Source organism: Artibeus jamaicensis, unplaced genomic scaffold, assembly GCF_021234435.1.
Source record: "Artibeus jamaicensis isolate MK-2021 breed Jamaican fruit bat unplaced genomic scaffold, CSHL_Jam_final contig_519, whole genome shotgun sequence".
NCBI classification, from domain to species: domain Eukaryota; kingdom Metazoa; phylum Chordata; class Mammalia; order Chiroptera; family Phyllostomidae; genus Artibeus; species Artibeus jamaicensis.
The window spans coordinates 13,222,619-13,247,865 of NW_026521871.1; the positions used below are offsets into that span (position 1 = coordinate 13,222,619).

Here is a 25,247-nt window from a genome sequence, read left to right on the forward strand (position 1 = left end):
TGCCAAGGAGGCAAGGCCAAGAGCACAGCTGGCTCCTAAGGAACCCTGGCTGCTAGGCTGACCCTGCTCTGCTGGTCTTTTTTTCTCTTCATTCTTCAATATCTTCATTCATTTAAAAAATTTGATAGGGAAAATAGGACTTTTTGGTGTAACAAAAATGTGTGTTTATGTTCCCTCTGCTGAATCCCCACTAAAGTTGTATTAAAGGAAGATTAAAGATGATATCCAGAAAAGAAAAAGGCAGTAAGAGAGAGGCAACAGCAGAAATGGAGTCCCACACAGTTTTGGAGGGTGGAAAGAGATGAGGAAGGGGGGAAATGACTAAGCAGAGAAAGCAGGTGATGGGTTGTGAGATGATGTACCTAGTTCCTGCCTCGGAACCAGGAAAGCTCAGGTCAGAGGCACCAGGTGCCCCGGGAGGGGTTTCGGGGGAATCTCCTGGTCTGATTCCCCAGGCCCTCCATCCACCCACACAGGAGCCTGGAGTGGGTGTGGATGAGACCCTTCACGGGAAATAAGGGAAACAGGACAGGTCTGCATTCAGGAAGACAGGTGACTCCCTCTCCAGTACCCAACCCCCACTGCATTCCCACAGCACTAGAGCCAGGCAACACCCTCAGCAGGAGACTGGAGGCTTCTGTGGAGATACAGAATTACCCCAAAGAAAAGACCCTGAGGTGCTGATGTTTGGAGGGTCTCAGCCCAGTTGCCCTTTCCCCAGCTCAGCACACTTCCTTTAAAATGCATGCCTCTTCCTGGGAAAAGAGGTTGAGAGGGACCCCAGCCTCCCTTGGGGAAAGGATAGAAGTCAACATTCACCGAGCACCTGGTCACCTGGTGTGTGCCACAACATCCAGGCATCTTTCATGTGTTAAAACAAATTTTCTCCTTACTATAATAATGGTGCCAGTTTTACCTTCACTTTGCAGGTGAAGGCACCAAGGCCCAGGAGGCCAGGAAGGTCACTCAGCCAGGAAGTGCAGTGGTGGGTAGAGTCCCTGGTTTTGAGCTCCAGAGCCTGAGCTACAGACCTTCCACTGGACTAGGGGCAGAAGAGGGGCCCATTGCCCAAAGTCTCCAGAGATCTTGGAGCAGGACTGTCACTGGAGTGGGGGTCAGGAGTCACTCACCACTCATGGGTGAGCAGGTCAAACTCCCCGTACAGCTGGCCCATTGTGATGGACTTCGGGTTGAGCACATAATAAGTGACAGCCTCATATACACCACCACTGATGGATGGCTGCCCTTTCAGCAACATCATGGCAGCTGCTAGGATTCTGTAACACTGGGAAGACAGGCACCCAAGAGTGAGCCTCTTGGTCCCCTGGAGAGCAGGGCTGGAGTGGGCTGCAGGCCCCAGGGGATAGGAGGTTTTCTAAAAACCAAGACGTGTAAATGGGGACCAAGATCTTGCTGAGGCTGCACTGCCCTCAGGCCCACTGTCTGGGCACTGGGCTGCCTCGCTTTGCTGCACTTACTTGACTCTTGCCGGAGCCTGTTGGCCCAACGAGCATAAGGCCGTGCCTCACCACTGTGGTCTCGTAGAGTTGGATGCACTTGGTCAAGAAGCCTGGGGGGACATGAAAGAGAAACCCAGGGATCAGAGAACAGGCTTAGGTCCTGTCTCTGCTGATAGCTTACTGTGTGCCCTCAGATGGTCACCTTACTCTCTGAGCCTCAGTTTCCTCATCTGTAAAATGAGGCCCCATAGTTCTCATGGGCAAGGGCGGTGAAACCCTAAGCATGAGCCTGGTGGAGAGCAGGAACTCTCTACTTGAAGCCAGTCATTGTTTCCACTGAAACTACTGCTCCCTAACATGCACTGGTCAGGGGGCAGACGACGTGAGCCTGCCCAGTGTCAGCTGTCACAGGCCCACAGTCAACTCCAGCACCAGGGCAACTGCCCAGCTGGCCTGCTGAGAGCATTGCCTGGAGTAAGTACTGGCCAACACAAAGCAAAATCCCAGGGTCAGTCGGGAGCTTTAACTGACAAGCCCAGGTCTACAGAAACAGCTGCCGACTGTAGGTGGAAGGCCAGATCCACTCGGGTAGGAAATGAGAGCATCACTTGGACCCAAAAGTGGGTATGTGGGGAGAGCTGCGGCACTGCAGGTTGGGCATCCTTGCCAAAAGGACAAGGGCTCATTGTTCAGTGATGGCAAAGCTGACCCAAGACCATCACGGAGAGAAGAGTTTAAGGCTTCATTCAAAGAGCCTGCTGGGGCCTGGAGAGCAGGAGGTATCAGAGCCATCTGTGGAAGGAACAATGGAGGGCAGGAGGAACAGGCTGGCCACGTGAGCATATCCGGCCATAGAGGAGGGACGCGCATGCTTACAATGGCCAGTGTGACTTCCTGGGGGAGCATCATTCTCCCTGGGAGGGTCTGTGAGGAGGAGAGGGCCTCCAAGCTTGGGGCTGTGGGGACAAGAGCTGCATGCTCACATGCTAGCAGGGCTGAAGCCCCCAGTTTCTATCAGGGAAGGGTGTTTGGGTCACAGGAAGTCTAATTGAGGGCGGCGTGCCCCCCAGCCCTTCCAGCTGCATGGTGGCCTTTGTAACAAGCCAGTTCAGAAGCACCCAGTGCTCCTATGACCCCAGGGCTAGAGTTCCACAAGGGAAATGGGCAAGTCCCACAGGAGGGAGCAACATGCTTTGCTTGTGGAAGGAGTCCTTTTCTAGGAATCTTCTTTTATAATGGTTAGTCTTTGACCCTGGTTCCTGAGATGGAGCTCCTAGACCTTGGCATTTCCTGAGTGCTGGGAATTCTTGGTCTAACGAGGCAACTCAGTGCCAAGCTCCTGGGAGGGGGCTAGTCACCAGAACAACCGAACCTTGATTAAAAACTTGGGACTTACATGCCCACCCCCATTCTCCAGAAAGGGGAGAGGAGCTGGAAATGGAGTTAATAATTGATCATGACTATATGATGAAGTCTCCATAAAAAATCCCTAAAATACAGGGTTTGGGGAGCTTCCAGGTTAGTGAGCACACCCTAGATGCTGAAGGTGATGCACCCCAACTCTGTGGGGTCAGATCTCACCCTAAGTATTTCCTCATCTGTATCCTTTACCATGTCCTTTATTATATAATAAACCAGTAAACTTGAGTAAGTGTTTCCCTGAGTTCTGTGAGCTGTTCTAGCCAATGTTCAAACTTGAGGAAGGGTCATGGGAACTTCTGATTTGTAGCCAAGTCAGGCAGAAGTTGTGGGCAACTTGGGGACCTACTACATGCAAGTGGTGCCCGAAGTGGGGACAGTCTTTGGAACTGAGACCTTAACCTGTGGAGTCTATGCTAACTCTGATGAGTGTCAGAATTGAATTTTAAGATACCCAGCTGGTGTCAGAATTGGTTGGTGTAGGAAAATCCCACACATCTGGTGTCAGAAGTATAGTGTGAGAGTGAAGCGTTTTCTTCTAGGTAGCTATCACCTGAAGGGTCCAGCAGAGCCAGGGTTAGGGGCCTTGCCCCGCCCATGGACTGCCTGACAGAGAGCCCCAGCCAGCAGCACACTTGGCCAGGTGTGAGGGAGGGGACCTGAGGGTGACTGCCTGTCTCTGTTCCTCTGCTTGGGATCCCAGGGAGGCTGGAACCAGTGTCTCCTCAGACACCCAGGGGCCAGGGGCTCACCATCTACATCCTTGAGGTTCTCCTTCTCACAGGCCCTGCGGATGGCCATGTCCAGGATGCCATAGTCAGTGTCCTCTTCCTTGATGGTTGGGAACAGATCAGAAACAATCCCAGAGAAGAGCTTGAGGTCCTCCTGCAGGAACTTGGGCACATTCACGTCACGGATGGCCCGGAGGCAGATCAGCTCCTGTAGCAGAGGCCAGGGAGCCTTCAGGGTGGCCCAGGCCAGGTGCCCCTCCAGCTGCTCTGGAGCCCTCCCAGAGCCCTCACCCAGGCACCCCTCTGGATGGCACTTACCTCGTTCATGCTGGGGTTCTCTCGCTTGAGGTTCCCAGCTGCTGAGATCACAGTTTTCACAGCTCTCATCCCAAAGTCATAGTGATCCTGTTGCCATCAGACAGGAGGAGGGATGGGTGGGCAACTGTCCCTTTTTGGGGCTTCTGCCTGGAACACTCTGTCTCCCACCTGGTACCTGGCCTATTGCCCAGCTGGTAGCTAAAATGTCACTACCCCTGCAGGTCATCTATGACCACCTGCCCACCCCAGCCTGGGCCAGGTGCCCTCCACTGGGCCCCTCTGCCACCTTCTACTTCATCATCCCAGTGGCCCTCTCCTTTTACCAGGTTACTTATTCTGTGTGCCCTGCTTGACTCTTGGCCCTGAGGGTAAGGACTCTGCCTTGGTTGCAACTAAATTCCTGCAGTCCCAGCATGGTGCCAAGGGCAGGAAGGTGATCAAGTTTGATTCACAGAGTGAACAAAGGAGTTTCCCAGATGTGTCATGGATGAGGTGGCCTCATGGCCTTTGAGCTTCCTCCCAAGATTCTCTCGTAACCTCTCTCCAGACCCACCTTTTCAGTCACACTACCATTTTCCCCACTGGTCCTGTTTCTCCATTGTAGAACAGATATTGGGAATAAGTTTATCAGACTGCCCCACGGTGCCAGACCCTGAGAATACATCTGGACCCAGAGAGCAGCGCATTTCCTGGAAATTTTGGACTTGGGTGAAGAGACTGGGCTTGACTTTGGGTCACTGTCATTTGAGAAGGGGTTGAGGTTATTTACAGAACCATGTGGAAATATCTGCTCTAATAAAGAGAAAAGCATTTTTGCAAGTGCCTGGTTAGAAGGAAGGGTGTGTGGAGGTGTGGGCACCGAGGATACACTGTGGTGGGCAGTTTTTTTTTTCCCCAGTAACAGACTGCATCTCCTCCAGCCCATGGGTTGTTTGGGGTTCCACCTGGCCAAAGGCAGTATGGCTTCCCCTTAGCCACAATGATTGGTGTTCGTGCATGAATAGGCCACCCAGAGAGGGCCCATTAGGGTGATACCAGGGATATTATCTGGAACTATTAGGAAAGAGAAACTAAGCTGCTAGCATGTGGGCCCAGACACAGCTGAGGCTCATCTCTGCCACTGCAAAGGGCAACACGGTGAGGATGGCAGGGCTGACTGAGAATGGAGCCAAACAGGAAAGCTTGTTCACCAGCGCTAGTGCCTAGACCAAGGCTATCTGTCCCTGGAACCTGGGCTCAGCATGCTCCCATGGCTGGGAGGCCCAGGTTGGGGGATGGCTATGCCATACTGCCTGCATGAGACCCAGGTGCACTTAATCTACAGACTTGGGTTTTGTAGCTCTTGGCCTCCTAATGGTTGAGCCTCCTCTGCATCTGAACTAGCTGGAGTGGGCATCCCTTCCCGGCTCCTGTTCCAGCTCTCCTGTGCACTGTGTGAGCCTGGCCAACTAGTTGCTTAGGGTCTCAGTGTCCTCAGATGAGAAATGGGGATGTAATTCCTATTTCATGAGATTACATGAGATAGGAGTGCTGGGGGCAGCAGTGGTCCTTAGACCCCAGAACCTGATTGGGGCACGCCCTCACCTGGGAACTGAGCTGCTCAGAGGACAGCTTGAAGGTAGTTGTGATCTTCTTGGCCAGCACATTGGCCTCGTTGAAGCCAAAGGAGTAGAGGGAGATCTCAGCGATCATGGCGTAATCTGGAACCATCATGGCCACAGGCCGGAAGAGTGCCTGGGGCCCATGGTGCACATGTGAACTGAGGGGCAGACCTCTGCCCATAGAACACTATCTGCTTTATGGGCTGTCTAGTCTCAGGAGGCAGCTTCACAGCCTTTTTCCCTTGCGGATGCTTGGATCCCTCTCCGTAGCATGCCCACCACAGCTGAGTCTTATAGTCCCCTGTGGCTTAACCACTCTACCCATTAGAAACTGGCCTTTTGTGTTGACCTGAACCAGCTGGCAAGCTTGGAGACAGGACTGGGGCTTCCTTTCCATGGCTGGGGATGGGCCTCATGGCCCTTGGGCAGGAAGGATGCTATGGGGAATCACATCTCCTGATGACCAGCGGCTATGTGCTTTGAGTGAGTTCTTTTTTAAAAATTTTAATGTTTTATTTTTATCCACCCAAGGACATGCTTAGACAGAGGAAGGGGGAGAGAGAGAAAGAGAGAGAGAGAGAGAGACATCAATGTATGAGAGAAACATCGATCAGTTGCCTCTTGCTCATGCCTTGGCCAGGGACCAAATCTGCAGCCTAGGCATGTGCCCTGAACCCAAGACCTTTTGATTTATAGGAGGATGCTCCGCCCAACTGAGCTACACCAGCCAGGGCACCTTGTGTGAGTTTTTTAGCATCTCTGAGCCCAGGCCACATGTTCCAGTGTCTCTCAGTGCCCTGGGTGGCCTTCCAGGCCTGAACCCACCTTCAGGTTATCGGGTAGCTCGGTGCGGCCTGCGTATCCTGGGTTCATAGTGATGAACACCGCACAGGATGGCACGAGCGGGATCTCGACACCCTCAAACATGAAGCGTTCCACCTACAGGATGGCAGGGGTTGATTCACCTGCCTCTTCTCTGGATGGGCCCCTCATCCCCTGCTGATGCCTCTGTCCTGACCATAGCTGGTCAGCCCAGAATGGATCCCTGATCATGAGCTGGCCCTTCTCTCAGAATTTGGCCTGAGACCTTTGGTCCCACTGGCTACCCCTGGCCTCCTAGGTCCTGGTTGCCTGAAGTCTTTATGAATCTGCTATCTCCCACACCTAGTTCCTTATACTGATTCTCTTCAAACTTGAGCAAACTTGGCTTTGTCTGGAACCAGGGCCCCCTACTTGAGTGGCTTTGGGTACCTGCCAACCTCCTAGCTCTTGTTCCCAGAAGACTGCTGGCCACTCTGAATGAGGCTAAAAGAAGGACAGATGTCCTTCCTGTGGGAGGGACCCCTTCATCTGCCGTAGCTTGGGCTGGGAGCTACCCCCAGAGTGTAATAGGGTTTTGGGGCTCCCTGAAAGGCTACAAAAGCCCCCAGGAGAGCTCCAAAATGGGGGAGGAAGAAGTGCCCTGTCCCCTGTAAGATGAGAAAGCCTAGCCTCAGGGCAGGCTCAGTGTCTGGCTACTCATCTGCAGGGTGCGGAGTCATGTAAAGGCATGGGTATGGTGGGTATAGATGAAGACATGAGGTGGTGACTTGGGGAAGCGTGGAGGGGGATGGCTCACCCGCTGTTGCTGAGCCTTCTGGATGGTGGTGATCTGCTGAGCCACCACAGACAGCACCTCAATGTCGATGCGATTGAACTCATCAAAGCAGGCCCAGGCCCCAGAACTAAATGGCGTGAGAACACAAGGTAGATGTGAGTTCAGAGCCCACCTGGCATCTCCAAGGGCCTCTCTGACTCCACTGGGGAGAAAGCAGTCAATAGTAACCCCTATCAACTCAGCCACAACCCCAGCTGCCCATCACCCCTCCCCACTGCCCACAGGGGCACTACCTTTGACTCCTGTTATCCCCCTCCTGCCCCTTCCACCATTCTGTAAGGTTCCTCTCATGCAGTGTCCCCAGGAGAACTCAGCCTTCCTACCCTGTCCTGTGCCACCCTCATACCCAGCCTCACCTGGCCAGGCCCTTGAAGAACTTGCCCATGGCCATGAAGTCAAGCTGATCAGAGCAGTTGAATACAACAGTCTGGATAGCCAAGGCCTTGCCCAGGTCTTTGGTAGTTTCCGTTTTCCCTGTGCCAGCTGGGCCAGCTGGTGCGCCCCCAAACTTGAGATGCAAGGCACCAGTCAGGGTCAGATAGCACCTGCGGGAGTGAGAGGAGGTAGCATGGTCCGTGCAACTTCTTCAGGATTCCCGCAGGCACCAGGAGAGAGAGCCTCCCCATCGTGTTTCCCGATGGTGAGCGGCTGTTGTTCCTCCTTCCTCTCAGGGCTCCAGGTAGTCTCGGTCCTGGCTACTGGGGTCAGAATTGCAGCCTTTGCCCAGTGCTTCCCCACCCCACCCTGTGGCTATGCAGAGCCCTCTTCAGAAACCCACTGAGAAGCCTGATCTGTGGCCACACTTCAATTTCCTTACTCAAAACCCAACTTGAAAATCTGCTACTAAATATAGTTGGCAAAAGGAAATGACTGATTGCTTTAGAAGAGAACTGTTCACTTTATAAAGGAATTTGCCCATTATTTCTCTCAAGATCAATTCTTCTGGCACATTGAAAGGAGGATTTGACTGAAAAAAATTTACAAAACTCAAACCCATTAATGTTTCCTGAGCTATGAGCTTTATGTATCAGCTCATGAAATTCTCATAACCACCCTAAAGAAGGCACAGAGAAAACTAAGGCATAGAGGGGTTGAGGCACCTGCCCAAGGTCACTCAGCTTGTGACAGTCAGAACTGGTTTTAAACCCGAAGCCCATCTTCTACACCCTGTGTGCTCTGATAGACTGGCTCTGCCTTTGGTCCTTGCTCTTCTGGGCCAGCCAGAGGTGGAGGAAGGGTCCCAGTGGGGGTAGGCCTGTGGGAAGGGGGACTCTTACCTGTCGGTGAGGGGTGTGATCACCAGCCTCCCGCTGTTGCCTAGGTACTCATAGCCATAGATGAACTCGGCATTTACAGCTTGAATGTACAGGTTGTTATTTGTCCAGTAGTACCTAGAATTGCAGGGTGATGGGTTCCTGGCCCAGGGGACCAAGAGCCACTGGGCAGGGCATGCAGCCGAGTAAAGGTGGTTCTTTCGGTGAAAAAGGGCATCGGGTACCTCTGCCCAGTTTGTCTCAGAGCCTTCAGGGACAGGAACAATAACTATTGATTGATTCTCTACCCGCCCCTGGCCCCAGGGGCGCTGCTCCGACCCTGAGTGTGGCTGGGCCAGGGGCCCCATCTCCTTACCTCAGCTGTGAGATCCATTCAAAGTCATTCACACTGACCACGTTCTCCTGGATCAGCTTGGCCACCACATCCTTGGCGTGGACCTCAATGACGATTAGTGCTGAAAGCACTGCCCGTTGCATGCGGGACAGCTTCCCCCGAACCAGAGCCACGAGGTCACTGAGCTGCAGGAGTTGGGAGACATTGTCAGCGGGCACAGTCACGCTAGGGGTAGGCTCTCCTTTGCACAGAGGGTGGGTTTTGGCCAGGTACAACCCCTCTATTCTGGGGACTTCTGATAGTCCTGGATGAGAGGAGTACAGGGAGGGCATTGGTCACATGAGAAGTCTGGCAGGGAAATAAATAAGAATGGATGCATGCACATGGCATCTGTCTTCCCGCAGTGTACAGTGCTCCCTGAGCCTTCAGTGGCCAGGTGGTAGAGTCTGGTGAGGAGCCAGTGCACAGGGCTGGGATGGTGGCAGGATATGGCTCCCTCAGTGACTAGCAGGACAGGGGCACCTGTCTGGCCTCAGGCTCTCCTCCTATTGGTGGCTGGTCATGAGACACTCATTTCTGGGGTGTCTGACCTTCTGCTCTTTGGATTCAACCCAAGGCCTCTTTCAAGGAAATACAGGGAAACACTCCCACAGAACCTGGGCTCTCCCTGGTGTGGTGGGTGTGTGTGTGTGGAGTAATGACGACCCCTGGACTCTCACCTGCAGGGCAAGCTGGGGGAACAGCTGGCTCTTGAGGTTACTGGCCTCCAGGGCCTCCGCCACTTCCATAGTCCAGTAGGTCTGGCACCCGGCAATAGTCACCTGGCCAGGCCAGTTCAGGACCCACTGGGTCCTGGGCATCTGGGAAGATCACACAGGCTGGGCTGACCCAAGCAGTGGCCAGCCTCAACCCTGCACACTTTTTCCCTTAAACATGACCTGTGCTTTGGCCTTTTGAGCTCTGGGCTCAAGTTGTTAATGCTGCCTCAAAAGCAGAGAAGCCACTAAGCTCTGGGCATCTCTGGGGTGGGCAGAGTCATCACTTCCTCAGAAGAGATCTTGAAGCAGAGGGTTGGGAGCCCAGGATCAGAGACATATAGCCCTGGGTTCAAACCGTGGCTCATGCCTATGGGCATAAAATATCTCTGAACCGACTGTGTTGGATAAGGGTTAACCTCCAGCCCCACTCTTGACTGTGGGTCTGGAAGGCATAATGTGGGTGAAGTCCCAGGTCAGGCCTGGCCACACTGAGCACTTGAATCATAACAGTGACTATTATTAGGAGTAAGTCTCATTTTCTGCAGCGTATTTTCAGATTCCTCCCTGGGCAAGCCTCAAGGACCCCCTGTCCCTGCAGATCCCCTGGCTGACTGAGAGCAGCATCAGTCAAGTCTAAAGCTTGAGGATGAGGCAGGCAGGCAGCCCAGCTACCACACACGGGCAAAGACCACTGAGAGAGGAGCAAATGCAAGGAGTACTAGGCTGGGAGGCTATGCTGGGGTGGGAGGCATGACTCACGGTCGGGTAGGCCTTGATGGCCCTCTCAATGATGTCCCGTATGCTGGTCTTCATGCTGCGTTCCACCTCCCGCAGCCAATCCTCCACATTGCTGGACGGGTAGATGGAGAAAGACAACTGCACCTCCTCACCCTCTGCCGAGTACATGTGTGTGATCTCCAGGTCCTCTTGGAATAGCAGCTGTGGGCAGGGTGGGTAAGAGTGGGGATTCTACTAAGTGTGTCCAGAGGCTCCACCCTCCACAGCCCCAGGGATGAACTGCCTATGCTCTTCACCTTCAGAAGAGAGCTCTGTCTCACGGAGCACCACCTGAACATCTATCTGGCTGGGACTTCTCTGACTGTGTATTCAGGCAGGATGGGTCTGCCTTGTCCCTGGCTGTGGCCCAGCTGGCCCACTTGGTGAAAGAGGCTAACCCTGCTTGTGAGTCCCCACTCTGTACAGGCCTGTGCAGCCTACCTTTTAGACAATAATAAGGACAAGGAGAGTCAGGAGCCCCTGGCCTCATGGGTTTATCAACCCAGCCAGCACCTCAGTGTATTGTGGGGACAGGGCTCCCCTGGATGAATTGAGAGCCAGCCTCCCACCGTTAGACCCTGAGCTGGGGTTTTTTCAGCTGACCTTTTTCCTACAGGCCCCAGGTGCATCTCTAAGGGCCAGCCTCATTTCCTTCTCATTGCCACCTCATTGCCACCTCATTTCCTTCTAGGAGGACTTAGGGCTAGAGAAGAGCTATTCTCCTATGGAAGGAGCCCCAGTGCTCCTAGTCCTGAGCCCCAGGCCCAGTCACCTACCCGGGCAATGTTCTCGAAGCACTTGCGCAGGTGGGGCTGCACCGCAGTGGGGTCCTTTGTCTGGGACAAGATCTCAAGTAGTTCATCATCTGACAGGAAATAGAATCTGACAAGGGAACAAGGGTAAAGGAGTGGGTCAGGGACCCCTTGGGGTCCAGCTGCCCCAGTACCACTGATACTACTGCACCCAGCCTGGGTGGGGTCCTGGGTGCCCCAGCCTCATGGACAGGCACTGACAGAGTGGGCATGGACCAGGTGGTGCATACCTGGGGAAGGCGCTCCTCTTGGTCTCCAAGTACTCACTGAGTCCCTTTTGGACCGTGTCTAGTAGCTTGTTACAATCCCTCAGGCTGTCCAGCAGCCTCTGGTCAGAGCACACATTGATCACCTGCATGGCCCGAGCCAGAGAGAAATTGCAAGTGAGAATGGTCCAACTGGGAGAAAGCAGGGTGGGTTCAAAGAACACCTGCATGGGCAAGAGACTCTTAGTGGGGCCTGGGAAGGAACAGGGGCAGGAAAATGGCCCTGAGCTAAGGGTTGCATCCATCATTCCTGTCAGTCCCCCAGGAAAATGTCCATTGTCAAAAAAAATTAGGATTAAACAAAGCCAAGGTGTTTGATTTGCTGCAGAACTTATCAGGGCCTTTAAAATGCTAATGTGAACTGCAAATTTCTGCAAAGAAAATCATCAACTCTTGTGTTTCCAAGGAGTGTCTCATGATTGGAGAGCTCACTTTGGAACACAGGCATAGACCAAAGCCTTGAACTTGCTCTATAACCTTTCTTGTTCAGGGAGAGATGAGACCAGGAGTCTCCCAACAACGTGACTAGGGCCATTGGTGGTCCCTGCTTCCCCACTGCATCTCTGTGTGAGCTTGCCTCCCGGTTCTCATAGGCATTCTTCATGATCTTCCTCCAGATCCGCTCCATCGTCTGGTAGCGCTTGCTCTCCACGGGCAGCTGCCGGTTGATGTCTTCAGAGGTAAAGATGGGCTCCAGGTACAGCCAGGACCTCTGACAGTTTAGCCACTCCTCTAGCACTTCCTGGGCAAGGCACAGACTATTAGAACCCAGCATCCAAGTTGGGGGTTCTGTCCCCATGACTTAGACATTTTCTCCATACCAGAGTGCTGGGCAGAGACTGGGCATCAGAAATTTCCCCGTTGTCTGTGGGGAAATTTCTAGCTGGTGCTGTCAGCCACAGTACTATGCCTGCACTCCAGAGAAACCCCAAGTCCCCCCCCCAGGATGCCCACACTTCTAACAGAGCTGGGGAGCCACCCTTCCCAAGAAGGGAACCACTTCCAAACCAGTAAACTCTGAAGTAACAGAGTAAAAAGCCCCAGTGCGTGAAAGTTCAAACCAGCATCCTTGCCTGGCCAGACTTGGGGTCCAAGACCCCAGAATTCTCTGAGGTATACTGGGACTTGAACTTAAGATCTCTAAAATACTTTGAAACATCAGTCCAAGAATGAGATTTCTTTAAAACAGGCTACTTTTTTTCAAATTCTGCCTTCAAATTTCCCTTTCAGGATTTATCTCTTGTCTTTTGCTATCAATGCAAACTTATTCATTCACCCATTTTTTTCATTCATTATCTTCCTCTTGAGATGTGTGTATGGCCAGCTCTGTGTGAGGCCTATGTGGGCACCAGGAGAAACAGAGAGGAACAGGATGTGGTCCCTGCCCTCAAGGAGCCCACAGTCCACTAAATGGCCAGTTCTTTCTTTGAATCACCAAAGGCCTGGCATGAATGATGGACTCTAACAGGTACTGACCAATGCTGTGGTGGGAACACCTTGCAGGCAGGTGTTGGGGAATCAGGGAGGGCTGCCTTGGAGATGAAAGGTAGGGATGAAACTCCAGGTGTAGGGGAAACCCAGGGACTATGATGACCACCTCAGGAATCTTTGGATAGTCCAAGGAGTACACACACAAGCCCTCCTCTCTTAGACTCTGGCCTTCACTGGAGGTTTCCGAACAGCTTCCAGGAGGCTCCGGGGAAGGGACTTTTGGAATCACACAACTAAACCTGGCCTCAGGACAGTCCTCTAGGGCTTTGTAGACAGCTCCTGCCTCTGGTCTGAAAGCTCTGAAGAGGGACACTCCCCAGTGCCCTTGTGACCTCAACCCAAGCAAGCTCCAAATGAGACAGGAATGGGAGGCTTAAGATAGAGTGAGAGAGATCACTGAGGAACCTCAGGGCCTCATGGTGTCCAGTCCATAAAGTTCTGAGACTGGAGGTTCTAGCTGCCCCAAGTCCAGGCAGTCCTTCAGAGCTCTGCTGGTAGCTTTCATGCCCTTCCTAGCCACAGCTCCTGCAGCCCACTCCCACATCCTGAATTGTCTTCAGCAGACACACCTCAGAGATGGAGAGCCCCATTGTAGTTGCTCTCCTCTGCATGAGGGTCCTGTCAGAGAGCTGGGGGCTGAGCAAACCTGGGTAAGGCTCCTCACTGCTTCAAACCTCACCCAGACACCATAGAGAGCCACTTAGGAGACAGGGGGCTGGAAGGGTGGGGTATGAATAAAGGAAGGTCATGGAGGGCCCACCTGAGTCAGCTTCAACTTGGTCTCCCAGGAGTTGATGCGTTGCTCAAAGGGCTTCTTGTAGGGTGAGAAGGACATGCTCTGCGTCATGACAATGTGGTCATCGAGCAGCTGTGATGCCTCATCTGGACTCTTGAGAATGTAGGTCTCTGTCTCCTTATAGGGCATCACGTTGAACAGGATGGTTGACCACTCCTTCTCCATCTTGTCCAGTGCCTGGGGTGGGTGCAAGTCAGGCTGGGTCCTAGGAAGTACCTGGCCCACATTCTCTGTGACCAGCACTGGGCAGGGAAAAGCAGGATCTGCCTGGCCATGACCTTCACCTAGGCCCCCCTCGTCACCAAATTCCCCAGTCACCCTCATCAGAATTCAAGGCCAAATGGCTCTCATACATGTTTTGCATGTGTATAATATGCATGTACATGCATGTTGAGAGACACTTAAGGTGCTAGTTAGTTCTGGTCCCAGTTGTAGCCCTTACTGGCTATGGCACCCTAACCGCTTGCTGAAACTCTCTGAGTCCTAATTTATTCATCTGTTAACTGAGGGTACTGCTATCAACTCAATCCTGGGAGAGGAAGTAAATTGAGAGTATCAACTGAGCAATAACTAGGATGGTGGACCCTGTGCCAAGCTCTTCACATACATTATTAACTCACTTATCGGAATACACCTCAACCCCCAGACCTGGTGAAGGAGCCTGGGAATGGGGCCAAGTACTGTCATTCTCCTATGCCATTGGGTAGGGCCTGGGTGGGGCAGGGTGAGCCTGCTGGCTGCCCACCTGCTCAATGGCGTACTCCTTGCCGGCCACCTCAGCCACCTTGCTGATGCTCTCGATGTGGTCCTGTAGGTTCATCTCAAGGCAGCGGGCAAAGGTCAGGTTGGCCTTGGGCCTGACATTAATATTGATCTCATTGGACAGAACCTCCCAGTGCCTGGGCCTCATTCCAGGGTTTCGCAGACCCTGGATCAGTGGGATGTATGGCTTGAACTCCTCAATGCGGGTCCGGATGTCCAAGGCCACCTCCTGGCAGGCTGTGGGGTAGGGCAGGTGGGTGTGAGAAGCAGTCAGCACAGCAAGGAAGCAGGAGATGGGCTGGCTTAGTCACCTACCTGGGATGTCCTTGAACTGCTTCACACACTTGTGCATGGTCTTAAAGGACTCAATGACATTCTTCTCCAGTTGCTCAGCATCAATGGCTGATAGGGGGTCGTTCATCCAGCTCTCAGACCAGCGCAGCCAGTCGGAGGCTGTGGTCCAGAGGTCTAGATAGGGCTGGAAATCCTTCACCATCCTGGACAGTTTGTCATACTGCAGGGGCAGAAGAACCGGGGATGCCTTGGGGTGCTCCTAAGTTTTTCTCTATGCTGCTCACTAATGGGCCAGGTCCTCTTCCCCTCTTTGCTCCTGGCTGCCGCCCTAATCCTGTCCCTGGGGACTTGGCTCTGTCCTCCCTATTTCTGGTCCCAAAGGCTCTGGGCTATGAGTAGCTGAGCAAGGCCTGCACTGACCCTCAGGCCTCTTGCCTGGTTCCAGCCAGTCTCCTTGCCCTGAGGATGGGTTATCTCCTCTCTGCAGCCTACTTGGTCCTGCCCTCCAAATGCCAGGCCCTGCCAGCTGGCAGCTGGGTTCTGATTGGGCCACAAATACCATGGCTCTGTCTCAAACCCTGGTGGTTAAGGGATGGGGTGGCTGCAGGAGACCTACGTTGGTGATGGGCAAGCCGAAGATGCGTTCACGGTTGTTGTAGAGCATGGCCAGCTGCTGGCAGTCCTTCAGCTGCTTCTTGACCCGCCGCACCTCATTGGCGATCTCATGTGCTCGTGCAATCTCCACATGGGTAGAGAAGCCAGCTATCACCAGCTGTGGGCCAAGGAGCAAGGAATCAGAGGCCTCTGTGGCTCCACGCATACCCACATGCATCCAGGGAGCCCGAGGTCCCCAGGCATCAGCATCTCCCAGTTCTGAGGGCACTTTCTTCTCTGGGAATAAGCAGATTCCTGGCCCATCAAAGGCAGCTGACCACGCTGTGGTAACATAGCAAAATCAGAGAAGAACCCAGTGCCCTGAATACTGTGCTCATTGCCCACTGGGACAAAACAGAAGAGCTGGGGCTCTTTGATACTCTGAATTCTTTTGGAGCTTGCTGCCCAGGCACCCCTCTGGCTTTTCAGTTCATTTGGCCTGACCCTGGAGAAGTGTCCTGTGTGTGTGTGTGTGTCGGGGGGGAGCCAGTCCCAGCAGAACCTCGGCCAAACCCTACCTGCAGCCCTTCCAGCTTCTCCTGGAAGTTGTTCTGATCCATAACATGGATTTTGTGGAACTTCTCCTCATCTTCAAAGTGCTGCTGTCGCACTATTTCTATCTGTCCGAGGATCTTGGAAGGCCAGTTGTTGGCGGCCCATCTGGATGGGGTAGGGGTGGAGATTGAGGGGGATGTCACAGCTGAAAGGATGGGGTGGGCAGGCCAGGCAGGGGCACCTAGAGACCCCACCCTAGGTGACACTCCACCCCTGCAGTGACAGGGTGAAGGGGAGAATGGGGGATCCAGGTGGCAGCTGAAGCTAGACAGGGCTGGACAACTGGGAAGGAGAAGTGAGGTGGGAGGCAGCCACTTTGTGGGGTATGCGCGTGCCAGGCAGGGGAAACAGTCCCTGCCCTGGGACTGTGGTCTGGGAGCTGCGGTCAGCATCCAGGGAGATGCAGATCCAGTGTGCCCAGTGCAGTGAGGGGCAACGGGGTGGCAATAGTGTCAAAGTAACAGCCTCTAGCCTGCATTTCCTTGGTGACCAACCAGGGCCACCAGGCCAGCTTCCTTCATATCAGACCAACTCTCTTTGTCCACCTGACATAGGATTCAGGGATTCTGCCTGCAGCTGGCCTAGAGGTGTCGACCCTGGGGAGGCCCATCCTGAGCACCAGGATATCCTGTAAAATCAGAGTCTTGAAGCTCCTGGCAGGGCTCCCAGGAGAGAATGTCAATCTCCTCTAACCCCCAAAGTCCTACAGGGATCCCCAGTCTGTGAGGCAGGGTGGGTAAGGGGTTTCTAGCGGCCTTGGTAAGGCAGTTCCAGCCTGAGGCCATTTCCCATGAGCTGGGTGGGGACGAGTGCTCTTTTCCAAAGAATGCCCACCTTGGGAAAACCCTTGGAAAAGGGTTTAGCTTCCTTTTCCCAAAAAAACAAAGGGCTCCAACTATAAACAAGAGACCCTGCTGAGGGGATAGAGAATGGAGACAGGGCTGGGGGCAGCATGGTCTCTAGGCCAAGAGCTCAAATGATTTCCTTCTGCCCCATTGGCCACCTGACACTGACCCTGGCCCTGGTCCCGCCTGGACCATGTGGGCCCCATGGCCTCTGGCATTTGAGCAGGGCATTTGCAGTGTGACTGCACAGCTGTGGCCACAGGATATTTGAGAGCCACTGCAGCTTGGCACCTTCTTCACTATCTCCTGTCCACCACCCACCTAGGGTGGAAACCAAGCTCCCACTCACTTGTCATTGAAGTCATCTGTGCTGAGGTTGTAAAGGAATTCATCCATGATCTGGTAGTCATCCATGACCTTCACAATCCGCTCCTGCAGTGACAAGTGGTGGTGAGAATGCATGTGTGCCTGGTATGGGGGTTGCCACTGGTGAAACTGGGCTCCCCAAGGTGGTTGGGTGCTGGGGAGAGACTGCTCTCTTCCAGAGAGGAGAGGCCTGGGGTGGGGAAGGAGGTGTGGGATGCAAGACTAGCATTGAGATAAGAGCTCCAAGGGCCATGGCCACCATACCTCCAATCTTCAGCCCCTGACCCACATATTTCATCCTTCTGACCTCCCAAAAGCATAGCTCTGCACCTCCATTGGGCACCCAACCTCACAGATCCCCTGGGCCCCACCTGTCCTCTGTATCTACCTCACCTGTGGTTTCCTATTTCCTGACCTCCCAGCTCCCCAGTGTCCAGGGTGCCACCTGACTTCTAGGATCCCAATCCAGGACACCAGCCCCCACTCCCTGGCTCCCATGCATGCACCTCACCTCCAGCCCCGCCAGCTTTTCAGGGATGCCCTTCATCCAATCACGAAGCTCAGCCAGCTCCTCTATGCTGTTGGGCTTCTCATAGATCTTGCGGCTGATGCTGCGAAATTCCTCACAGATCTGGCAGTGAGAGGAGGGCACCAGGGAGGCCAAGTGTCTCTCCCTTGCCTTCCACAGGACCTGCACCTCCTTCTTGATCCCCAGTGTCTACAGAAAGGCAATTGCCCCCACCCTACCACATCCTGCAGTCAGTTCCCTGGGGAGCTGAGGCCTTGTAGTGGGGCAAGGGTGTCACCAAGCACACTTCACCTTCCCTAGCCACCTATGCCACAACACACACATGCACACACATGCACACGGCATTTCTGAGGCCTGAACCTGCACACCCTCAGCCCTGTGAGATGGTCCATCTCAGAATGTCCTTATGAGGGGTTTCCAGGCCTCTATAAGACTAGAGAAAGAGGTAGCAGCAGCCCTTTCCTGGGACCTTCCATATGGGACAGCTCCCTACAGAGTGGCAGGATCAAGGCAGGATTACTTTCAGATCCTTTCACTGGGCTGGGTGTCTGCAAACACTCATGACCTTGGCTGGGGGAATCTTGCTCATGGGAGTTTACCATCTACCCAAGGATACATGTGCTACTGTGGTCACTGGGGCTGGGTGGGTGGGCACTTACATCGTTCACCTCCTTGTGCAGGTTCTTGGCCAGGATGTCCAGCATGGAAGTGGCCAGGGCCTTGCGCTTCTTGGACAGGCTCTGCTTGACATTGTCCACATTGATGTAGAAGGGCCCAATGACAATGCTGCTGGGCAGCGAGTTGTCCAGAATCTCTTTCTCTTGTAGGTGGGTAAGCACCACCTTACGTACCTCCTCAGCTGATGGGCAGTGCTCCTGGTAGGCCCTGTGGATGGCAGGCACAGGGGGCCAAAGGGTGGTGAGGGTGTGGGTGCCAATCACACAGACACACAGATAGACTTAAGACACACAAACGCACTTGAGGAATGTAGCAATATCACTGTTGTTCAGCTCCAGGTACTTTTTATACTCCTTGGCATAGGCCTGCAATGGGATCAAGGCCTTTTGCACAGCATTGACAATGGTGGCCCTCAGCTCCTCCACCAGGGGCTCATGAAGCCCCACTGACTCTAGCAGGGGATCACCGCTGATAAAGATGTCCTCCATCACCAGCTGTGGAATAGGGGTAGGGGCACAGAACTGGATGAGCAATGAGGCCGGTAGGCAGAGGAGTTGGAAATGTGATACAAAGATTGAGTGGGCAGCAGTATGGCCTAGCACAGACAGCATGGTGGGGGTGGGGGCAGGGTTGGGGCTGTGGACCAATACAAGGCTAGACGCCCCATGAGATCCATCAAGAGGCAACGTCTTCTTCTGTCTGTGCCTGACTCAGCTCATTGCCAAGGAAAGAAACACATAGGAAAACCAGGTCACTGATGGCTCTGACTGACCAGCAAGGAAGACAAAAGGGGACTGGAGTTACAGAGGCTGTTAGACCAAGGGTGTGGGCTCTGCAAAGATCTGGTAATGAAACGGGAACTTTTGACTTGAGTGTGGAGGTGAGTCTGTGTCCATGTCTTAGCTGAAGACAGAGGTCAGAGCTAGGTGGGATCAAGAGGGTGGGATCTGGGTCAGACATGGCTGTGGCAGGAGTGGATGACTAAGCCCAATTAGCATCTCAGGTCTGATATTCAGCAGCTATATGACCTGAGGCTAAACTTCTCTGAGTCTCATGACAAAATGTGGATATTGATGGTTCCCAATTCAGCCTATAGTGAGGATGAAATGAGCTACTCAAGAATTAAAGGGTGAGCACACTGCAGCCAAGTGGGAGGCTCAAGATAAAGCTGAACTGCTCTAATATTCAGGGCAGCACCCTGAGGCTATGGTAGCCCCTAGCAGCAAAGCAACTGGTGTCCTGGGCCTTGACTTGTGGGTTGTGTGTACCTTCTCCAGCTGGGGCACTGCATGGGTGGCCAGAATGCCCTTGTCGAAGAGGTTGAGCAGAGATGTCTCGAACTGCTCTAGCGGTGTACTGTAATGCACCCCTGAGCTGTCCAGCACCAGGTCCATAATGAATAGGGGATTCTTCCGAGGCCTGTGGGGCAATGGCCAGGCTGATCATGGGCAGTTGCCCAGCTCTCTGTCCCTACTGCTATTATGATGAATCTTGAGCTTTCCATACTTGAGACTTCCCTCCATCCTCCTCCCAGAAACCTCCAAGTTACTAGAGGGAAAAACCCAGACCAGCCAAACAAGCTCTGCTCATCCTGCCACTTGCCCAGAGTTCCATGGGCACCAGGGAAAGGGAAACTCCCACCTCCCACCCCCCATGTGGTCTTGAAGTTATCAGGACAGGTTGCCATACCCTGGGCACTTTTGACTCTCCACTGTCCCTGGGAGCCCACTATCCTTGGCTTCAGATACCCACTACATGACAACGATCCTCAAACCTGGATCCTAGCTGGGCCTCTCCTCTGCACCCTGGATTGTCATCCACCCATCTGGGCCTCTAATGCCATCATAAGCATCCTGTGTCCCCTGACTCCTACCAGTTACCTCCAGGGTTTGGTCCTAGGGATAAACCCCAGAGTCGGCCTTGTCTCCTCTCTATCTTCTCCCCCTGCACATCCTGCTGTGGCCAGGCCCACAGCACTGCTGCCCAGGCTCTCGCTGCCCCAGATTGGTCCCACCAAGTCCCACTCTGTCACCCCTTGCCTAGACAATGGCAAAAGCCTTGGTATGACTTCTCTTTCTGTCTCAGTTGTCCCCACAAGTCCAGAGCATCATTTTGGAATATAAATCAGGTCCTTTTTCCCCTCTGATAGCTGCTGACCACACTTAGAATAAACCCAGCCCCTGACCATGACCCCAGGATGCTCTGTGTGATCTGGCCTGGTCCCTGCCACCTTATCCAAGCCACCTGACCATCCTCCTTTGCCCTCCCCATACCAGCCATAGCTGCTGGCCCTTTCTTCCTTGACTCTCCAAGTTCTTTCTCCCCTCCATGCTTCTGCACGTGTTGGTCCCTCCATCGTTCCCACAACTCACAGATGGTTCCTCACAGTCTCAAGTCTTGGTTCAGATGTAACTTCCTACCTGACCCCCTGGCAAAGCCCCTTTCTCCCCCGGGTCTGTCACAGGCCCTGCCAAGATTGGCAATGAATGCATCTGTTAATTTTCCTGCTGTCTGTCCCCCTTGTGAGAACAAGGGCCATGCCTCTTTTGGTCCCCTGAAGCCCTGCCTGGTTCATGGCTCAAAGAATGTTTCTTGAACTAGTAAGTCAATAACTGACTGAGAGAATGAAAGTCACAGAAGAAATGTAAGCCAGGGCTGGGGGCATGTTCTCTAGAAACCAGGGCGGGAGCCAGGCTCTCCCATGCTGTCCAGGACAGCAGTCCTGGCAGTCCTGCTGTGCTGGCAGTGATGGGCACCCTAACCCTGGCCATCTCAGTCCCCCCCCACCCTGCATGACCATAGCCACTGGGGCCTCACAAGGAATAGTCAAACAGGTGCCTCAGCCCAACCAGGCCCCACCTGTAGGGGCTGTTTATGAGATCTTCGCCCCAGACCATGTCATCAGTACAGTCAACTACACTGTAGCAGGCGTCACTGATGAACTGAGAGAAGCTGGCCAGCGAGTCCTGCACCAGGAAGCGCAGTGTGTCCTGCAGCATATACTTGATCAGCTCCATCAGCTTGCGCAGCTTTGACATGAGATACACCTCCCAGTTGGTCTCGTAGAGGTTGTACCAGCCCTTGCTCATGTCCCGCAGGCTGCTGCGCATGGCCACCTTGAGCGTACTGATCCAGCTGTCCTTGAGGAACATCTGCACCTGAAGTGACCACAGACAGCATCACTCAGCCACCCCAGGGAATCGCTGTCCACAGCTGCCATACTCAGGGACTCTAGGCACTAGGGTGCTTGGGCAGCTTCAGGACTCAGGTGACCATAGAGGAATCTCCCCCAACCCCAACTTACTGTCAATCTCCGCCAACCAACACCCTCCTGTGACCCCAGGAACCAGGGCTGCTCAGTGGGGAAGGAGGGAGAAAGGGGAAATGAAGCAGGGCTTTCCTTATCGCCAAGGGAGAGAGATACTAGGAATGAGGCAGAGAGAGAGACAGAATGGAGCAGAGGGAAGCAGAAAGGGGGAGCTTTTCTTCTACGCCATCTGGCAGCTGTCTCCCATGAGGCTGAAGCCCTTCTCTCTCATACCCAAACCTCAGGGAGAGACAGGGGTGCATAGGGTTCCTGCTTCTGCTTCAGAGGCCACCAGGGTCTAGTGATAGAAAGTGATGGGTTCTCCTTTTCTCTCCAAAGTAAGCCACACCCCCTTGGTACCCACCCCAGCCTCCCACAGGTCTAGGAAGAGGCGAGGCCTGGTTTTAAGGAAAGCAGGGGCTCATAGCCTCACCACTGGCCCATCAACCCCAGGCTTCTCCAGGAGCCCCTGGTCTGTGCCTGCATGCCACTACTCTGTGCCCACATACCTGGGAGAAGGTTTGTGACTGGATCTGCTCAAATTCTTCCAGGCGGCTATACTTAGAGAGGGTCGAATGGAACAGGGACATGGTGGTCACCTTGTTGCACTCAGCCCGCACCTTGCTGAGGGCTGTGATGACCTCTGGCCGTGTGAGCAGGGACACAAAGGTGAAGTCCTCCTTCTGTTCCCGGAAAGGGTACTTGGGGACACTCACCAGCCCTGTGGGGTTGGGGGCCAAGGGCCAGTGTCAGATGGGCCTAGGACATACCAGGGGTCAAGACAGACGGAGGAGGAACAGCTTCTCTCCTGCCTCCTCCCTGGAAGAGACACACATGTTCCCAGAATCTCTCTTTTCCCACAGACCTTGCCTCCTGGGGACTTTACACATGCAGAAGCTGGGTCCAAGAAGAAAATTAGCAGGGATTGGAGAATTCAAAGCAAGAAGGGCTTGGGGGCATCTGGCATCCTACTCTTTGACTCAGCCTGCCACCTGCCCGGTGGGGCCCCAACAATGCTAACCTACTCTTGCTATTGGAGGAAGAAAGAAACATATGTCCTAGATCAGACCATTACAGCCCTTTTTATCCACTTCTGAATGATTGTTTTCCTGGTACACATTCACCTTGCTATTTCTGCACTATTCAGACTACTATTTTAAAAATACCCCCAGCTCTCTAGGCAGTTAGGAAGAGGAGGGAAATGAATGCTGGGGACAGGATAAGTGCCTGTGAGTGTTGGGTTTATAGAGATCCTAGAGGGAGGGTTAGGAGGGGCTCTGGCTGAGTGGGTGGCCCTAAGACCACTTTTACCCGATACCCTCACCTTGTTTGGGGACCTTCTCCTCCTCCTTCTTAGGCAGGGTCACGTAGGAGAATGTGTCAGGCTTGGAGGAGACAATTTGGTCAAAGTTGATCTTGTTCATGCTGCGCTCGTAGTCTAGATTCACTTCCCTGGAGAGAGTGCTGAGCTGCTCCAGAACCCTGTGCATGGGGACCGGAGAGACAGGAGTCAGGGGGCTCTATGCCCTGTTACTCCCACCTGGAATCTGGGCCACTGACCTCCATTACCCTTGTCAGCTGCCACTTTCATGCCACCCTGCCCCCCATATCAGGCCCCAACTCCGCCAATTTTGCTTCTTACTTCTCAATGACAACCAGTGCAGGCCACCCTCCCTGCCTGGCTGCCCCATTCCCACCCCTGCCCATTCCAATCTATTCCCCACAAAACTCAAATCTGATCACATTCCTTAAAATCCACCCCTAGGTCCCCTGGATCCTAGGATAAGGCCAAACCTCTTCCTGGAACCTAAGAGGCCCTTCTAGCTGGCTCTGTCCCCCCTTCCTTACAGGACACTTTCTCTTTTCCCACCCAGTCCAGTCACAGGCAGCCCCTCTGAGTTCCTGGAAGCACCGAGCTCTCAGGCACCTCAGAGCCTCTGCATACACTGTTCCCTCTGGCAGCCAAGCCTGATCAACTCAGCCCCAACTTTGCCTGACCAGCTTTCCTTCTCCCTTGGGGTTTCTGTCCTGAGCATATCTGCCCTCTCTGGATGAGGGCTGGCCCCATTTATGCTCCCAAAGCACATCCCCTGTCTTGACACTCCTGATCCCCTCTGGCCAGTGAGCAGAGGGTGAAGGACAGTATGTGCATGGGGCTATGTCGAGCTTATGGTCATTTCTGCAGAGTCTTGAATGGGGCCTGACATTTTCAGGGCTCCTAGTATACAGGTGTTGAGTACACACATAAAGAAATGAATGAAAGCATGTGTATGGCTCAGAGCTCCATGTGACATGCAGTAAAGGCTCAGGTGGGAGATGGCCCATGACATCCAGTAGCCCTCCTCTTGTCCAGGAACATACTTCACTTAGTCCCTGGTCTGCAGCTCTCTCTCTGTGCTTCTCTGCTTCCCAGCCCAGCAGGCTAAGCTCAAGTGCTGCTTCCTCCAATGATCAGTAACTATTGCAAACATATAAAATCAAGCCTCCTTGTCCTGTCTCCCTCAGGGTAAATTCTGTGGTGTCATCTGTTCTCCAGAATTCCCCATGGAATGAGAGGCTAGATTCCTTCTAAATCTACATCTTTGCCTAGTTGCTTCCTCTACCATATCTTGCCTCCTTCTCTCCATTCCAGATTTCTCCTAAGAAGATTTTATCAATAAATCAATCACTTATACAAAAGTCCCCAAATCATACTTTGCTTCTAGGGAATTTGACCTATGGCAGGACTTATGAACCTTGAACCTGTGCTTCTGAAACTGCTGCTGCCATCCTGCCTGAAGATGAAGCCAGCATACACTAGAGACACACTGAGCCCCAACATACCAATCCTGAAGCCATCCTGCATCAGGTTTCTTGTTACATATAAAGTAGTGCATATTTCCCCGATGTCTACGCCAACTGAGCCCAGCGTCTTAGCTATGTGAAGCCAAAAGTGTTCTAAATAATCTAACACTCAAGAAATGGAACTCTGGGCAACCAAGGTATATCAGTTCAATTCTCCTAATACACTCTCAAAAATACATACATACATACAAGGACAAAAAACACCTTTAGCACAACTAGAATAGGAAGAATGCTCAAACTTTTCATTATCTATAAGTAGAAAAATAAATATCAAGCCCCAGTGACATAGTGCTCACACTCCTGCTACAAGCTTTCATAGACAACAAGGAAAGACTGAGAAAAACTGTGCAAAGAGGAAAGAGTGGTAGCCCTAAGACTGATCTAAAGTCCTGCCAGAAAGAACAAGTTCATCCCACCTGCAGAAATACCGAACAAGAGTGCTGGCAAATCAGAGCACTGACTCCAAGGGAGAAACTAATGTGCATACAGTCAAGGTAGCTTCTTTGAAAGGTATGACTTATAAGGGGAAAGGTAACAGGAAAAAGGAGTCATTTGGAGATTGGAAGGTGAATGGAAAAGAAGTAAAAGGAAAAATGAGAGTCCTAAAAGAAAACAAAAAACTTGGAGGACCCAATTCTTTTTGCGAACACACACACAGAGCCATCCATTAAAAAACAAAAAACAAAACTAGTTTGTTACACTAACAGAGGAGGGCACCC

The 25,247-nt window shown here is 53.1% G+C and overlaps 1 protein-coding gene across 1 annotated transcript in view; it reads right to left on the bottom strand.

Moving 5' to 3' along the window:
• The window catches only part of DNAH1 (dynein axonemal heavy chain 1), a 78,156-nt gene that overhangs the window by 27,340 nt on the left and 25,569 nt on the right, over positions 1 to 25,247 (bottom strand). The window contains exons 8-35 of the mRNA XM_037134776.2: positions 23,009 to 23,166; positions 22,194 to 22,405; positions 21,237 to 21,535; positions 19,646 to 19,796; positions 18,678 to 18,871; positions 18,359 to 18,584; positions 17,682 to 17,801; positions 17,154 to 17,236; positions 15,923 to 16,064; positions 15,367 to 15,522; positions 14,772 to 14,970; positions 14,440 to 14,693; positions 13,659 to 13,871; positions 11,985 to 12,149; positions 11,372 to 11,493; positions 11,106 to 11,211; positions 10,312 to 10,491; positions 9,514 to 9,654; positions 8,816 to 8,979; positions 8,464 to 8,577; positions 7,543 to 7,731; positions 7,148 to 7,253; positions 6,355 to 6,468; positions 5,513 to 5,662; positions 3,929 to 4,015; positions 3,632 to 3,818; positions 1,479 to 1,570; positions 1,131 to 1,285 (exon numbers count right to left, since the gene is read on the bottom strand). Of these exons, the coding sequence (XP_036990671.2) occupies positions 1,131 to 1,285; positions 1,479 to 1,570; positions 3,632 to 3,818; positions 3,929 to 4,015; positions 5,513 to 5,662; positions 6,355 to 6,468; positions 7,148 to 7,253; positions 7,543 to 7,731; positions 8,464 to 8,577; positions 8,816 to 8,979; positions 9,514 to 9,654; positions 10,312 to 10,491; positions 11,106 to 11,211; positions 11,372 to 11,493; positions 11,985 to 12,149; positions 13,659 to 13,871; positions 14,440 to 14,693; positions 14,772 to 14,970; positions 15,367 to 15,522; positions 15,923 to 16,064; positions 17,154 to 17,236; positions 17,682 to 17,801; positions 18,359 to 18,584; positions 18,678 to 18,871; positions 19,646 to 19,796; positions 21,237 to 21,535; positions 22,194 to 22,405; positions 23,009 to 23,166 (4,479 nt within the window). The remainder of the gene's footprint in view (positions 1 to 1,130; positions 1,286 to 1,478; positions 1,571 to 3,631; positions 3,819 to 3,928; positions 4,016 to 5,512; positions 5,663 to 6,354; positions 6,469 to 7,147; positions 7,254 to 7,542; positions 7,732 to 8,463; positions 8,578 to 8,815; positions 8,980 to 9,513; positions 9,655 to 10,311; positions 10,492 to 11,105; positions 11,212 to 11,371; positions 11,494 to 11,984; positions 12,150 to 13,658; positions 13,872 to 14,439; positions 14,694 to 14,771; positions 14,971 to 15,366; positions 15,523 to 15,922; positions 16,065 to 17,153; positions 17,237 to 17,681; positions 17,802 to 18,358; positions 18,585 to 18,677; positions 18,872 to 19,645; positions 19,797 to 21,236; positions 21,536 to 22,193; positions 22,406 to 23,008; positions 23,167 to 25,247) is intronic.